The 15,851-nt window shown below is 42.1% G+C and overlaps 11 protein-coding genes across 11 annotated transcripts; 6 read left to right on the forward strand and 5 right to left on the reverse strand.

Moving 5' to 3' along the window:
• Positions 1–295: 295 nt before the first annotated feature.
• PAS_chr1-4_0472 (uncharacterized protein) lies at positions 296–2,710 on the forward strand (the record flags this gene model as incomplete). The annotated part of the gene is made up of 1 exon (XM_002490560.1): positions 296–2,710. One exon carries the CDS (start codon positions 296–298, stop codon positions 2,708–2,710), a length of 2,415 nt encoding a protein of 804 aa, XP_002490605.1.
• A 133-nt stretch (positions 2,711–2,843) lies between these two features.
• Positions 2,844–4,414, forward strand: PAS_chr1-4_0473 (Meiosis-specific APC/C activator protein AMA1; the record flags this gene model as incomplete). Its single annotated transcript, XM_002490561.1, has 2 exons — positions 2,844–3,762; positions 3,819–4,414. The coding sequence occupies 2 exons, from the start codon at positions 2,844–2,846 to the stop codon at positions 4,412–4,414; spliced, it is 1,515 nt and encodes a 504-aa protein (XP_002490606.1).
• Positions 4,415–4,421: 7 nt separating this feature from the next.
• PAS_chr1-4_0474 (Hypothetical protein) lies at positions 4,422–6,008 on the reverse strand (the record flags this gene model as incomplete). The annotated part of the gene is made up of 1 exon (XM_002490562.1): positions 4,422–6,008. One exon carries the CDS (start codon positions 6,006–6,008, stop codon positions 4,422–4,424), a length of 1,587 nt encoding a protein of 528 aa, XP_002490607.1.
• A 214-nt stretch (positions 6,009–6,222) lies between these two features.
• On the forward strand, positions 6,223–7,707 carry PAS_chr1-4_0475 (Dolichyl-phosphoglucose-dependent alpha-1,2 glucosyltransferase of the ER; the record flags this gene model as incomplete). The annotated part of the gene is made up of 1 exon (XM_002490563.1): positions 6,223–7,707. The coding sequence occupies one exon, from the start codon at positions 6,223–6,225 to the stop codon at positions 7,705–7,707; it is 1,485 nt and encodes a 494-aa protein (XP_002490608.1).
• PAS_chr1-4_0476 (Cell wall assembly regulator SMI1) lies at positions 7,697–8,746 on the reverse strand (the record flags this gene model as incomplete). The annotated part of the gene is made up of 1 exon (XM_002490564.1): positions 7,697–8,746. One exon carries the CDS (start codon positions 8,744–8,746, stop codon positions 7,697–7,699), a length of 1,050 nt encoding a protein of 349 aa, XP_002490609.1.
• A 154-nt stretch (positions 8,747–8,900) lies between these two features.
• On the reverse strand, positions 8,901–9,812 carry PAS_chr1-4_0683 (uncharacterized protein; the record flags this gene model as incomplete). Its single annotated transcript, XM_002490565.1, has 1 exon — positions 8,901–9,812. One exon carries the CDS (start codon positions 9,810–9,812, stop codon positions 8,901–8,903), a length of 912 nt encoding a protein of 303 aa, XP_002490610.1.
• A 336-nt stretch (positions 9,813–10,148) lies between these two features.
• On the forward strand, positions 10,149–10,838 carry PAS_chr1-4_0478 (Regulatory, non-ATPase subunit of the 26S proteasome; the record flags this gene model as incomplete). Its single annotated transcript, XM_002490566.1, has 1 exon — positions 10,149–10,838. The coding sequence occupies one exon, from the start codon at positions 10,149–10,151 to the stop codon at positions 10,836–10,838; it is 690 nt and encodes a 229-aa protein (XP_002490611.1).
• A 400-nt stretch (positions 10,839–11,238) lies between these two features.
• PAS_chr1-4_0479 (General amino acid permease) lies at positions 11,239–12,969 on the forward strand (the record flags this gene model as incomplete). Its single annotated transcript, XM_002490567.1, has 1 exon — positions 11,239–12,969. The coding sequence occupies one exon, from the start codon at positions 11,239–11,241 to the stop codon at positions 12,967–12,969; it is 1,731 nt and encodes a 576-aa protein (XP_002490612.1).
• A 246-nt stretch (positions 12,970–13,215) lies between these two features.
• PAS_chr1-4_0480 (uncharacterized protein) lies at positions 13,216–14,634 on the forward strand (the record flags this gene model as incomplete). Its single annotated transcript, XM_002490568.1, has 1 exon — positions 13,216–14,634. One exon carries the CDS (start codon positions 13,216–13,218, stop codon positions 14,632–14,634), a length of 1,419 nt encoding a protein of 472 aa, XP_002490613.1.
• A 104-nt stretch (positions 14,635–14,738) lies between these two features.
• Positions 14,739–15,017, reverse strand: PAS_chr1-4_0481 (Hypothetical protein; the record flags this gene model as incomplete). Its single annotated transcript, XM_002490569.1, has 1 exon — positions 14,739–15,017. One exon carries the CDS (start codon positions 15,015–15,017, stop codon positions 14,739–14,741), a length of 279 nt encoding a protein of 92 aa, XP_002490614.1.
• A 318-nt stretch (positions 15,018–15,335) lies between these two features.
• Positions 15,336–15,701, reverse strand: PAS_chr1-4_0482 (Evolutionarily conserved copper-binding protein of the mitochondrial inner membrane; the record flags this gene model as incomplete). Its single annotated transcript, XM_002490570.1, has 1 exon — positions 15,336–15,701. One exon carries the CDS (start codon positions 15,699–15,701, stop codon positions 15,336–15,338), a length of 366 nt encoding a protein of 121 aa, XP_002490615.1.
• Between the last annotated feature and the right edge of the window lie 150 nt (positions 15,702–15,851).

Consider the following 15,851-nt stretch of genomic DNA (forward strand, 5'->3'; position numbering starts at 1 on the left):
TCTAAAGCCATTTTGTTCACATTTTCGAATTTTTGGGTTTCACAAATTCAACTTTGGTGTATTCAATCTTGACAGTTCTAGTCACCAGCCTAAGACTAACTTAATAATAACCAAATGAGGTAGCAACCTTCCTGTTTCTTCGCGATCGCATTCTTATCAGATCAATCAGATAACTTTTACACTCAGATCAGAATCGCCACGCAGCATTCTTCATCACAAGACTTTCTTCCATTTATCATTCAATCTATCACCCTCCAAAGGATCTTAAGACGTACGTGGTTGATGTTTTTATATTATGGACCAGGACATTCCAGATCATACTTTGGTTTCTCCTACCCCGACTCCAGACGATGAGCAGCCAATCGTTGTTGACTTCTTTTGGAATCTATTGACGGAGATCTACCATCGATTGATCCCTAGATTAGTAGACAAGAATTTGGCAAATGACCGGAAAAAACTGCGAAAGAAAGTCACAGTCAAGTACGGTAAGATCACATTTTGGATCACGATGTCCTGTATTTTGCTGTTGCCTGGTTGGCACCTGATGTACAATAGGTTCTTTTACAAAACAATGAGCAGAGTCGCAAGACGAGTTAAGATTGTTGCATTGAGAAACAACTACGTGATCTTGAACTTTGAAGTTATTCAGATCATTACATTTTGGTCTTTACTACTCTTTGGACTGAGTTATCTGGAGATTTATGAGGATTTGCAATTCTTTGCAGCTAGACTTGGAAGAGTTGCTGTCTACACAATGCCAACATTGTTATTTCTTACTTTAAGACCGTCCCCGTTGCCCAAAACTCTTTATTTGGCTCTCATACCCATTCATAAATGGGTATCACGTATTGTAGTACTCCAGAGCTTATTACACACATTATTATATGTCTACATCTTCACTGTTCGAAAGACTTTTTATAAAGCTTACAAGCTTGATAACTTTTATGGAATTGTGGCAATGCTGTCGTTTATTGTCATATTTATCACCTCTTTACCAAAGGTCAGAAGATTATCTTACGTCACATTTTACGTCAACCATTATGTTTGCACTTGGGTCACGGTTATATTCCTCCAATTGCATGCACGACCCAAGATTACTCTGCTTACAGTTACCAATTGTGCCATCCTTCTCTATCAAATTGCATACAGAGTATTACATACTCGAACTACAAAACTGGACGTCATACAAGTTTCACCCAACCTATCTGTTGTCATCCTACCTAATGAAAGTATAACGACTAAAACGGGGCTTCCAGGCTCACACCTTCGACTAATAAGCTGGGAGAGGGGCAGAATTCTCCATAACTTGTGGAAATGGCTTATAGTTCCTCTCCAACATCCCTACACAATCAGCACTTTACCTAGTGATGAAGATCAGAAATTAATCATTCGTCATGGGAAGTTCAAATTCGATATTACCAAAGAGTATTTAATTACAGGCTCCTTTTTGCCTCATTTGGATTTCTTGACCCCTGCGAGAAAACACCAAGACGAAAACTCACTGTTTTTCAAGCCCCGATGCAAACGCTGCTTGATAGTTGTGGGAGGATCAGCTATTAGTTTTGCTTTGCCAATAATGAGAATTTTGTCTTACAATGGTTGCGTTGCGAAAATTATTTGGGTTATCCGAGACTATCAAGATATGCGAATCCTCAATCACTATAAGAATATCTTGGTCACCAACGATTCCATCGATATTTTCATTACAGGAGCTTTTACAGAGGAAGACAAAGAAATTTTCTTTCGTACTTTGGACGAGCTATCAAGATTAAAACGTAGGCGTGAAAACATAGAGCAAGACCTGGTATTAAATAATGAGCTAAACTTCAATAATGTTGAAAGTGATCAGGAAAAGGATTCGCAAAGGCCACTCGATGTATATTCAGGTGAACCAAGCTCAAAATCAAGGTCCTATTATGGTTCAATGAGCTCACCGTTATCTGAAGGCTCAACTGAAAATACACACCAGGGTTTTCGAAAACAGAACTCTATTTCATCAATTAACTCCATCACACAAGATGTACTTGATGAAGACAAGCAGGAGAATGTTGATGTTGAATTGGACAACGAAGCATCCTACAGATGTGAGTCTAAGATAAGAAGGAAGCAAACAGCACCAACAGGAGCACTGTTAGAAGATCCTTCTTCGTTTCCTCAGGGGTTCAGTGCCGGCTTAGATTCAATGTTTTCTGTGTATGATCAGCATTCATACGATGTGCACGCCACTTTGGCTTGTAACCCTAACGAAATGAAACAGATATGGGCTTTGTCAGATCTAGGCTGCAAGATTGGATTTGGAAGACCGAAGATGGGGCTTCATTACTACGAGTGGTGCCTGGCATCTTCCTGCATTGGTCCAGTATTGGATTTGTATAGCGGAGAGAATATCTGCTGTCAGGAAGTTATACTGGAAGAAGAGGATGTACGGCGGATCCCTCCTGACAGTTATAGATCAGGTGTTTCCGTGAATGGAGCAGCACTTAGATATAGAACATCGGATGGCGAGTTTTTAGGCACTGGTGCCAAGGACGAGCAATATCTTCACTATCTTTACGAAAAAACACGAAACAACAGAAAGAGACAGCGAGGTTTCCAGATGGAAGATGATGTTTGGGTAGTAGGCGCTGGACCTACTGGTTTGGTGAATAATGTCCGCTTGTGGGCTAATGACTGTGGATTTCATTTCCATGCTGAATGCTTTAACGTATAATAGCTGTTCGCGAGAATTACCCCGGATTCAATGATATTTAGTTTAAAAGCTTAATTTCAATTTGTGTTTTAGTTAGCTTCGTCCATCTTTTGTAATCTGCTTTTTTGATCTTTGCTATCATTTTTTCTATTGAATGCCTTACACAGAACAATGCTCTCGCTCGAATCATCTAAATTTACTAAACCACCATGCGAACCAAGTTGATCGGTTTATCCCCAACCTGGTTAGTAACGTCAACTTTCATGGATTAACTGACTCTCACGTTGATGATAAGTTCATCACGGAGGAATTAGAGCCCGGATTTTTAGATCGTCCTCCTCACTTTTCCAGCTTGAGGCCTCAAACTCCACCACTCCCGACAATTAGGTCGCCTGCCACCAGTGATCCACCCACTCCAATATCTGATATCTCTTCAGCTGTTAGCAAAAAAGGTTTTGAGAACAAGGAGGTAGCTCAAGCCTTGGATATGAGCAGTAATACTAGGGTCTATGGTTTTCAACATAAAACTCCTCCCGGTTCAAGATCACCAGTTGCGAGCTTGAAGGATTGCATGTCCCAAGTAACACACCATAAACAAACAGTTAAGCAGGCAAAAAAGTTCCCTCAGATAACTAATCCGTTCCGAGTTTTGGATGCTCCAGGATTGCGTAATGACTTTTATGCCAACCTAATCTCTTGGTCTAAGGTTACCAACAAGATTGCTGTTGGCCTTGATAAGGTTTTCATTTGGGCCGATGATGGCCAGGTCGCTCCTTTGAGAAGTCTCTTGACAGAAGCTATAACTTGTGTTTCATATGCTCCTTGCACTACATTTCTAGCTGTAGGAACTAAAGCTGGCAGGCTGTATCTCTATGATAACGCAAGTTTAATCTGCTCAACCGTGACCAAACCAAATACAAGTGTATGCTGTATCCAGTGGACCAACACTGGGAAAGAATTATTTATTGGAGATGACACTGGAAATGTTCTATATTATGAGATTAAACAAACATATTGCAGTTATGATTTGGTGATGAAAAATTCCTGGAACTGCCACCAACAACAGATTTGCGGTAATTATTCCCCTCACGAATACACTGTGACTTAGTATACTAACTAAACGATAAAGGCATTGCATTAAACGCAGACAATACCCAGATTACAGTCGGGGCAAATGATAATTGTTGCACAGTTTGGGATATTGAGGATATCAGGACACCAAAGTTAAAGTTCATGTTACCACATTTTGCAGCCGTTAAAGCCATAGCTTATTGTCCATGGGCCCCTTCTCTTTTAGCAACTGGAGCTGGGTCAAAAGATAGAATGATCAGATTTTGGCATTCTAACTCAGGGACTTTGCTGGATGCGTATAACACCAAGGGCCAAATCACTTCTATAATTTGGTCTGTATCTTCCAAGCAGTTACTGGTTTCGTTTGGCTTCACGGACTTCTCTAGTCCCTTACTCATGAGCGTCTACTCATATCCAAAAATGGATATCTTGATTAATGTCCCGGCTACTTGCGATCTAAGAGTTCTCTCAGCAGTACCATCTCCCGATGGGAAGTCAGTATGCGTTGTAGCCAATGATGAAACGGTTAGATTTTACCACATATGGGGATCTAAATACAGTCTAACTTTGAGCTCACAAACTGAGGGAGTATTTGGAAGTACCTTACTGGAATTAGCTGAAGGTGTCGGGACTAGAACAGATAATCTGAGATAGACAGTACCTATGATGGAATTCCATCACTATCCTTAATATTATCTTGAAGTTTTCTCCAGTACTTTCTATTTTTCTGAATTGGTATACGGACGAAATGAAGAAGGACTACGATAGCAATCAGAACGATCGAAACTACTGATGATGGAGTTAAGATCTCAACGTAAAGGCTAACAAGAGTCACTCTGTGGTAAGGACATTCGGCCTCGGCACCACCGCTGATCCAACAACCACCGCTGTCTAGAGTATTAAGATCAATCCAAACACTTGAGTTGAGTGGAATCTCTCTTTGAAGCGTCATACTGTCTAGGGGTGTACGTGGAATGTCAAAAAACGTCCCAACAGGACATGCTTCAGTCGCACCATAATAATTTGATAGTGTCGATGTTACCGTCCATTGTAGCCAGTATGAACTGTTTCTACATGCCACTTGACGTGGCTCGTCACACGAAGAGATAATCCACGAAAGATTGGAAAAAGAAGCACATTGAAGTGTCTCGTTTGCAGAGTTAGAATCATCTTGATCTCCAAGTAAGGGAACACTAACTTCAGGGAGGTATGAGTTTTTCCAACTCCATAGTCTGTTGACTGCAAATTGTCTGATTTCTGATTCATTATACTTTCGGTTCAAAAAGGGTGAATATCCATGAGAGATATGGTTGGTGTAGGACTCTAATGAAAAAGGATCCTCCTCTGTCTCCATTACGAGTCTGAATGACTCAGACAAAAGGGCTTGTGAGTCAGCAATAGTCCAATTTGTTATGTTCGTCGTAAGGTCGGTCAACTTGGTGTCAGCAGTGTTCGTCTGAGTAACGTCGATAGTTGAATTTTGTATGAAATAGAGATTAGAGTCCCGCTCCAATTCATAGCTCGTATCTTCATACATATTATTCTCAAGAATAATCGGTATCACTCTGATCCCTCTACTCTGCAAGAGCTCTCCTAAAATTGGGTAGCCATTGGGATCGAATTCTAAACCCTGATATGTGCTATTGGATAGCTGAGCAACCCGTAACGAAGCAGGGGTCAAAATTTGTACTTGATCGATGCTCCTAACTAATGGTCTTGATAAGGTTCCCGGCTGGGAAACTGGAGTTGGGTTTTGGGTGCCAATTGAATGCAAACTCATATAAATAGTAATCAAATTTAAGGATACGGATCTAGCTGAGGCCCTGATATGTTCATCAATTCTCGTGAAAATGGAAGCCAAATCCAGTCTTCTGTCACAGGTGTACTGCTTATTATCCCATTCCAGTTGTAGGATCGTACTACCATCAGCAATTGGAGTAACATTAGCACTAAAGGGAGCAGGACATAATTGCCAATTAAATCCTCCCTCATCCCAATAGGCGTCAATCAGGATGTTTCCTACAGACGCGTTTAAAAGGTTGTCCACCCGATTCAAATACGGTTGAGTGTATGTGTCTCTTTCAAAAATGACTGTTGACAGCCGGACCCCAACATCAACTAACTGGTCAACGCTGACATTGTAGGAGACATCCCTTTGAGACCTCAGAGCGACTTCATTATCAACAGACAAAGGCGGCCAAATGACACAATAGACGCATTGTATCAGGAGAAAAAAGGCTATGATCATAAGTCTAAAGAGACACAGGCGGCGAGCAACATTTGGGCTTTTAACAATACAGGCCTCGAATGCTTAGTTTTCTGATATCTCAGATCTCAACTGGCAAGGTTCACCATCACTGAAATAGGCTGGGGGATTCCGCAACGGTGCTGCAACTCAGAGGAACCTAGAGCTTGACCAATTAACAGCGTAATTTACATACAAAATCATTCTATCAACCAGAATGGCAGGAAGTAATAGCATTTCGCTATTGTCTCATTTGACAGTTATTGTAATACGTAGCTGCTTTCAAAAGGTGACTAACGTGGTAAGGAAACCATTCATCGATGAAATATTCCACATTCCTCAGGCAAGACAGTATTGCAGAGGGAGATTTGACGTTTGGGATAATAAAATCACGACTCCACCGGGTTTATACTGGTTGGGTTATGTCTGGGTAAAAATTCTAGCAGTGCTCAATGGCGGCGAGTTTAAATGTGATACCAATACTCTGAGGGATATCAACTTCGTAGGATTTGTTGTGTTACAGCTTCTGATTTTCTACCTTCAGAAGGGGACTACGGGTAATAGCTACTCTACAAGTTCCATATCATTGAATCCGTTGATCACATTATACTATTCGTTATTCTACACTGATGTTTGGTCTACAGTTTTTATTGTGGCCTCTTATGTTGTTATTGTCAAACAGCCGTTTGGTAAATATAGAAGTGCGACGATTTCAGCGTTCATAGGACTGGCAAGTGTGACCTTCAGACAGACAAACATTATATGGAATGCCCTGATTCTAGCAACCTTCATTGATCAACAGATCGACCCGAAAGATCGAACGAATTCATTCTCCGACATAAAACTCTTTATCGCTGAAACATGGAGAAACATCCTGGGAGTACTTCCGTTTGCCATCAACTTTGGACTCTTTTTGGCATTTGTTTACACCAATGGAGGAATAACATTAGGTGATAAGCAGAATCATGTTTTCAGTGTCCATATTGCTCAATTATTTTACTTTACCTCTTTTGTTGCAATGCTTTCCATTCCATTGTGGATATCGCCCTCTTTTTTCCTGGGATACTTGAAACTTTTGAGACAAAACATAATCTCGACCATCATCTCGTGGGCTGTGATAGCTTTACTTGTGCATTACTTTACTGTTGTGCATCCATTTTTACTTGCCGATAACCGTCATTACACATTTTATATTTGGAGAAGAATCATCAACTTGACAGCCTATTCCAGATATATGCTAGCCCCCGCCTACCATTTCTCCATTTATGTCACCTTCAAAATGCTTGCTGATAACATTCTCTCGCTCCCTAACGAGCAAGAGATACAACAGCAAGAGACAGAGTACGAGCAGAAGGAAAGGTTTACAGAGGAGGATTTTGCTGATGAAGGGGAAGATCCCATCAAGCCCACCTTCATTACCATTGCTGCACTTTCAATATGCACTGCTCTTACTTTAGTGCCGTCTCCCCTTTTTGAGCCACGATATTTCATTATTCCATTCACTTTCTGGAGGCTTCTAGTCCGTCCTTCGGACAGCACTTTGTTTGAGAATGAGTCTTTGAAAAAAACCAACAATCGCACAAGATTATTGTTTGAGTTAGCATACTTTGTCGCTTTCACGTATCTTCTTTACGAAGTATTCATCCAATACACTTTCAAATGGCCCAGTGAGCCCCTGGAATATCAGAGAATCATCTGGTGATGTTGACAATGTTTTCCTTATGCTGTTCCAACACCCGTTTCTTCAAAACATCAAAGTAACTTACCTCTTGCTTAGTAAGTGGGTCAATGTATGCTAAACCAGCAAAAGTCCCATACATATCATTCTGATAATCCAACTTCCAGTTCTTCGACTCGAGATCTCCAGCTACGAGTAATAAAAAATCTCCCCAATTGCGAGCAACCAGATATTTGGTATCGAAATCTCTCCCAAACAGTATCACCTGACCCACTGTTCCTTTCTCATCTGGAGCAAGATCCAGAGCCACATGGTTCCCCATATAATCCGTTAGCACCGGAATCCAGTTCGAGTGACTGTAACTAGGAATGATTGTCTTTTCTGGTATAGAACGCTGTGGTGGTAGAGTTAGCGGTTTGATCTGTGTCGAGTCGTCGAAGGGAGAACTTGACAAGTGGCCGGATTTGTGATTCTCATTCTTCAAATACCCTAATTGTGGCTGGGAGATGTTATTAACGCTGTGGGCGCTCTTAGCTTTCGCCAGGTCCATTTCGATTTTGTTTGTGATTTTTCTCCAATTTTTGGTCATAGAGATAATTGAGTCCAAGGACATGAGTTCTAACCCGAATATCAGCCCACTGGAATCCTGACTAGATTCGGTATACTCTTGACCATCATGGATGGAAATGGATTTGACGAAGCAAGGGGGAAACTCAATTCCCAAATCTTTTTGAGCACAAATTATGTCGGGGACTGTCACAGGTTTAGCAAATCTGGAGGATAGTTCGTGTTTCGAACACCACTCGTCAAGCAATTGCCATGCAAAAACGACTTCCTCAGTGCCTTCTGCTCCTTCAGCAGCTTTGACTGGATCCACTGATAGTTTATTGAATAGTGTGTCGTCAGGATATGATGTCAATGAGGCTTTGACAAATGTACCGGAGTTATTCTTAGCCAGAAAATCCTCCGATTTAATCGTTGTTTGGTTCGATTTGTAATCAGCATATCTATCGTTGGTGGTAGTGCTATATAGGAGCTGTTTGAGAGAGGATTTCCAGCCCATGACGATGACTTGATTACGACTAGTTTCAAGAATGAATCAAAAGCCAGAAAAAAAAAACGCGTACAATTATCTCGCCTCATCTGTGGAGGTTATTTATATCTTTTCCTTTTTTACTAAGAGAAAACTTATACTAGTTATATACAATCAACCAGGACTATTTATGAGTTCTGGCGTCAGACACAGTGTTCAACAATAAGGAGTCATTATCTAACAAAATACGGTTAGGGGAATTGGAAAGAATGTGAGCAATCTCCCTAGCAGTATCAAGTCTTTTTAATTCAACGTAGTCCTTAGATTTCTTGATAGCTTCACCAATCAATTGGGCTGACTTGGCCTCACCTTGTGCCTTGACTAAAGTGGATTGCTTCTCTTGTCTTGCCTTATCGACTACGAATGCAGCTCTTTGAGCATCTTGCTGAGCAATCTGCTTTGCTTCGACGGCGGTGGAAAACTCGGGAGAGAAAGCCATTGCTGTCAAAGATACATCATCCAGGAGAATGTTGAATTTTGCTGCACGTCTGACTAAGTTTTCTCTCACCAAACGGGAGACCTTCTCTCTTTGGGTGATCAATTGTGAGGCATTGAATTGAGCAACGACGGATTTTAAAACTTCGTTGACAATTGAGGGCAGGACTCTCTCATCGTAATCCTGACCCAAAGTTCTATAAATAGTTGGTAATGCTTTTATATCAGGTCTGCTCAAAACTCTGCATGTTATATTGACCATCTGCAAATCTTTGGTACCGGTTAACGAGGCAACATTCCTTGGCTTAGCTCTAACTTCATAAAGTACTGGAGTCTGAAACCATGGAATAGCAAAATGAGTTCCCTCATTGTAAATTTGGGATTGGACACCGGCCAACCTAGAGTAAATTATAGCTCTCTGACCACCGTCAACGTTGAATAACGAGGCATTTAGAGTTAAAGCTGCTGCACCTAGAAGAATCAGTCCCCCAGCCCCGGCAAAAATTCCCATGGGGCCTGGTCCCTTCCTTGAGCCAGTGTTGGCACTGGAAGCCCTTTTCTGGAGCTCTCTTGCAAATCGTTCCCAATTTTGGTTGTTCATACTGGTTGTGTAGGTGGTGGCGAGTGCAATGAAGAACTTCGAGTTCTCTCTAGCGAAACTTCTGGATGTCGGATGTTTGAAACTGGCTTTTTACATGATGCCGGCCAGTTAGCCCAATGTCAAGAAACGATGCATTAATTTGGTTAAATTAGAAGGGTCATGATTTACGTGAGGTTTCAGCTGATTGCAGCTAATTTTACCTCTCAATTCATCATAATAATCTTAACAGTCTGTAATTAATCTGTCAACTGATCTTACATAAGCTGGTGATCATTCGCTAGTCATCTTCCCCAAAGGTTAGGTCATCTTTGTCCCCCCCAGATTAACCTAGTAATCATGTCAGAAATTCACAAGGCTGCATTAGAAGGAGATCTTAAAACCGTCCAGAATATTTTGGGGGACACACCAAAGGCAGCAGCTTTTCAAAATGAGGACGATGGTAACAAAACTCCCCTTCACTGGGCAATTGCCTTCCAACATGTTGAAATTGTGACGAAACTTCTAGATGCGCTAAGGCAACAAAAAATCGACTTGGATGATTTGACAGATGATTCAGGATGGAACCCACTACATACTGCTGCTAGCATCGGTAACATTGACATTGTGGATGCAATTCTACATTATGATCCAGCTCCTGATGTGGACCAGACGACGTCTAACGGCCAAACAGCACTACATTTTGCCGTCTCAAAGAATTTCAAAGACACTGTGGAGCTTCTTTTAGAAAACAAGGCATCAGTACGGATCAAGGACAAAAAGGGACAATACCCCATTCACAGAGCCGCTAGCATTGGCTCACTGAGTCTGATTAAACTATTGGCTGAAAAGTCATCCCCCTTGAACTTCAAGGATATCTATGGATTCACACCCTTGCATCACGCGTTATCCGAAGGCCATGCTGATGCCGCTGTATTGCTGGTAGAACTGGGAGCAGATAAAACTATTGAGGATTCAGAGGGACATGTTCCGCTGCAGGTGGCTGTTGACGAGAAGACTGCTGTGTATTTCAAACAACATACTGAATAGCTAATAACATACGTTCTCGCAAACTCCTTCCATTTCTGGCACTTCCATCTACCAAGGAAAGAAAAAAGGGGAGCAAAGTCACGTGCTCAGCCCTTCCTGGGATGCGACCGTTGGACGAGAAGTGGGAACTCATCGGGTACGGCATTTCTTTATGCATACATTTCTTTTTTTATTGACTCGATGCAGAATATACTTCTTGTTTCTACGCTCCCTAACGTGACAAAAAATCGTATGGCATTAACTGGAGACTTCTACCCGCCGAAACCGATCCTCTACTCTCCGCATTATGGACCGCTAAGTTGATTTCATCCAACACTTGCATTTATTTCTTCCGTACTTTTACTTTCTTTTTCTCCTTTCTCTGACTTTTCAGTTTTATTCTTTCCATCAAATCCTATTCATGTCAGGTAAAGAGAAAATCGAGAACCTGGATGCCGTCTCTGTGCTAACATCGACGGCAGATCCATCTGTCTCCAACCCAAGTAAGTGGCAGGAGTTCAAAGACTCCTTCAAACGCGCCGACTTAGATGAGTCAGCCTTCTCCCCAGGTATGACAGAAGCTGAGAGAGCTATAGCGGCAACTGCCAATTCTCCTATGCAAAAATCCCTTAAGCCAAGGCATATTCTGCTAATTACTCTAGGTGGAAACATAGGTACTGGTCTATTTGTCAGTTCTGGAACGGCCCTAAGAACGGGAGGACCATTAGGTGTTTTAATAGGGTGGATTATCACGGGTGCATGTTGTTATACAGTCGTCCAAGCAATGGCCGAACTCACTGTCAGATTCCCAGTCGCAGGTTCGCATACCACATTTGCCAATCGTTTCATTGACAGATCCTTTGGTTTTGCAGTGGCATGGGATTACGCTCTGCTATGGTTAATTGTTCTTCCATTGGAATTAGTGGCTGCCTCAATGACCATTAAGTTTTGGACCACCAGCATCAATCCAGACATATTTGTGGCGATATTTTATGTTTTCATCGTAGCAGTTAATTTCTTCGGGGTTAAAGGGTATGGAGAGGCGGAATTTGTCTTTTCATCCATCAAAATCGTAACCATCATGGGTTTCATAATATTAGCTTTGGTGTTGATCTGCGGTGGAGGTCCAACTCACGAATACATAGGTGCACAATATTGGCATGATCCAGGAGCATTGGCGTCTGGATTCAAAGGTGTGTGTTCAGTTTTTGTCAGTGCTGCCATGTCTTATATGGGTACTGAAGTGTGTGGTCTAGCTGCTGCCGAATCAGCCAACCCAAGAAAAGCCCTTCCAGCTGCCATTAAACACGTATTCTGGAGAATTCTTTTATTCTACATTGTTGTGCTACTTTTAGTTGGTATGTTGGTTCCCTTTAACTCTGAAAGGTTACTGGGAGCTGGAGGGGGAACATCTGCATCGCCATTTGTCATCGCAATCCAAACACACACAATCTCAGGCCTTCCATCTGTTATGAATGCCGTCATCATGCTATCACTACTTTCAGTAGGTAATTCTGCCACCTTTTCGTGCTCCAGAACAATTTGTGCTCTCGCTGCTCAAGGCATGGCACCGAAGATATTTGCCTACGTTGATCGTAAAGGAAGGCCGCTATATGCCCTACTGCTATCTGCAGTAGTGGGACTGTTTTCCTTTATCGCTGCCTACAAGGATCAAGACACCGTATTCGCATGGCTATTGAGTATCTCAGGTCTGAGCTCCATATTTCTGTGGTCTGCCATTGTTCTGTCGCACATTCGATTCCGATATGCGATGAAAAAACAAGGTAGATCATTGGATGAACTTGCCTATGTGAGTAACACAGGGGTGTATGGGTCATATTTTGGACTGCTAGTCAACATCCTGATCGTCATTTGTCAATTCTGGGTTTCACTCTTCCCAGTAGGAGGAGCAGAGCCATCCCCCGTCATCTTCTTTCAAGGGTACCTATGTGTTCCGTTAGTGCTAGTATTATACCTGGGACACAAAATCTACAAGAGAAATTGGGCAATGTACATTCGCAGTGAAGAGATGGACTTGGATACAGGCCGCAGAGAGATGGACCTTAACCTATTAAAGCAGGAGGTTGCAGAGGAAAGAGAACTCCTAAGGCAGAAACCATTTTGGTACCGCACTTACAAGTTCTGGTGCTAATCCTGTACCTATGCATAGCTCGAAGCACGAGCAATTAGAAAACTACCATAAATAATAAATGAAATGACTAAAGACTGATTATTTTGGCCCAGAGGGACTTGAACAGTAGGCATCTAAGCTCACTTGCTGAAATGCGCATACTGCAGTTTGTAGTGAAAAAGCTTATGTAATGCCTTTACAAACGACAAAAAAAAATTAGGAAGGCAAAAAAATATCGTTTGATCTTTGTAGAAAATCATTAGAGTTATGGATAAAGACCAACAACAGGAAGCTCAGAACAAGAAACAGAAGACTGATGAGAAGGAGGAATTTTTTCAACCATTAGGGCAACAGGCCCAGGAGGGAGTTAGCTACACCGGAGCTACTGATGCTGAGGGCCATCCGGTCCAGGAGATTGAATCTCTCTGCATGAAATGTGGAAAGAATGGTGTCACAAGACTATTATTAACTAGTATTCCCTACTTTAGGGAGGTAGTTATCATGTCTTTTGAATGTTCCCACTGTGGCTTCAAGAACAGTGAGATGCAACCCGCTTCTAAGATCCAAGAGAAAGGATGCAAGTACATGCTGAAAATTGAGAATGTCAAAGATTTCAACAGGCAAGTCGTCAAGAGTGAAACATGCACATGCGAGTTCAAAGAATTGGAGCTTGAGATTCCTGCTCAAAAGGGGCAGATAATCACCGTCGAGGGACTTCTATCTGGGATGATTGAAGACTTGTCTGCGGAACAGGAAGCCAGAAAGACTCAACAACCTGAAATATATGAAAAGATTGAGGAATTTGTTGCAAAAGTGAAGTCGGTTCTACTGGGAAGTCATTTTCCCTTGACGTTTATTCTAGATGACCCCTCCGGGAACTCTTGGGTGGAATATATCCCTGGCGAACCTCAGCACAAATGGTCTCAGGTTGAATATACGAGAACTCCACAGCAGAATGTGCAACTTGGGCTGGTCTCTGCCGATGAAGTGGCTCAACACGAACTTGCTGCATCAAATACTAAAGACAGAAACCCGACCAGTAGTGGCTTTATTTCTGATCAGACTGATATTGAAAACTTTGAGAACGAAGTCCAGACGTTTCAAGCCACTTGTCCTTCATGCTATGCTTCTTGCTCTACTAATATGAAAATGGTGAATATTCCTCATTTCAAAGAAGTCATTATCATGGCTACAGTGTGCGATAGATGCGGCTACAAATCAAATGAAGTCAAAACCGGTGGTGCCATCCCAGATAAGGGAAAAAAGATCACTCTGAAAGTGGTGAACGCTGAAGATTTGGCTAGAGATATCCTTAAATCTGAAACATGTGGATTGACGGTTCCAGAGCTACATCTAGACTTGACCCCAGGCACCCTGGGTGGTAGATTTACTACCATTGAAGGGTTATTGCGTCAAGTCCAGGAGGAATTGCATGATCGAGTGTTCACTGAAACCTCAGACTCTATGGATGAGGCTACAAAAACCCGTTGGGAAACATTCCTGCAAAGAATAAAGGACGCTGCCGATGGAAAGATCAAGTTCACTATCACCATGGAAGACCCATTGGCCTCCTCTTATATTCAGAACGTCTACGCTCCAGATCCAGATCCAAACATGACCACGGAAGAGTTCGTACGTAGTAAAGAGGTTGACCAAGACTTGGGACTTACAGACATGCACGTTTGAATATGGACGTATATTATAGCGGAAAGAATAAATAAATAAGAAATAATACCAACTATCGAACCAGTCGAAGCAATCAACTATTTCCTGCAAAAACTAGTGAAACATCATTCATTCTCCTCGGAACTGGCACTGACGACTGATGATTTTCTGCTGTCCACCGAGGACTTCTTCATCTTCAAACTTTCCTCTTCCGTAAGTGGATCACCTGGAATCACAGGATGAAAGTATGCTCTCGGAGTATTCCTCAGATTCGGAGTAGTGGTCTGGGGATCATCGTCAGGAAATCCTGAGCTTCTAGTTGATAATTGCGGTGTTGAGTAGTAGCTACCGGTGTTGGAGGTTCCCCTCATACGGTATAACCATCTGTCTAAAAAGGATGACATTATAATAGAGTGTTTATGAGATTTGTAGAGTAGTGGTGAAATCGATATATACATACGTCCCCAGGGTTTATATACAGTTATTGTGATTCCGGTGTGGAGATCACAATTGCATGACTAATACGATCCACAAACCTAGAACCAATTTTTTGCAGTAGAGGTTGCTTAATAATAGTGTGTCAAGGAGGGGATGAAATGCGTTGCTTTTCGAAACCTTGCTTTCACGATGACCTCGACTCTCATATTTCAATCGTCAGACCTAGTGACAGCTCTTATCGAGCTTATTACCTAATCAATGCTAGTGTCCTCGTCATTTTCCTCTTAGGGATTTCTCTCCCTTTTCCACCATGAGTACGAGGATGTCGGATGTTCTGCATCGGAATCTGGTGTTGGCTGGATTTTCCCCTGCTCTTGCAATAGACGTATTTTTTCCTGAATATACTTGTCTCTCTCATCATCCACATACTTTGTAGCCTGTCTGGAGGCGATGCAATCTCTCATCACTTTGCTTTGTTTACGGCACTTGAACCAAGCGCTGTACCCTGACGATGCAGCACAGTCTGCAAACTTTTTGACATCATCGTCGCATGCTTTATAGGTAGTTGTTTTCCAGTTCTCAAACACTTCCTTCTCTTCTTTGGGGGTCAAAACCCAAGGAGGAAGCCCATCTATTCTCTTTCTATCCATTATATCTGTGTTAGTGTCGTATGATTAGGTGTACGATTCAGTGAAGTTTTCTTTTACAGGGGAGTTTGTCGCGAGGGAAGCAAACGGAGGGATGCGCCTCCTAGGTGACTTCTGCCTGGAAAGTGAGGGCCCTGTGGGATAAGTATCTCG

Source organism: Komagataella phaffii, chromosome 1, assembly GCF_000027005.1.
Source record: "Komagataella phaffii GS115 chromosome 1, complete sequence".
Taxonomy (NCBI): Eukaryota; Fungi; Ascomycota; class Pichiomycetes; order Pichiales; family Pichiaceae; genus Komagataella; species Komagataella phaffii.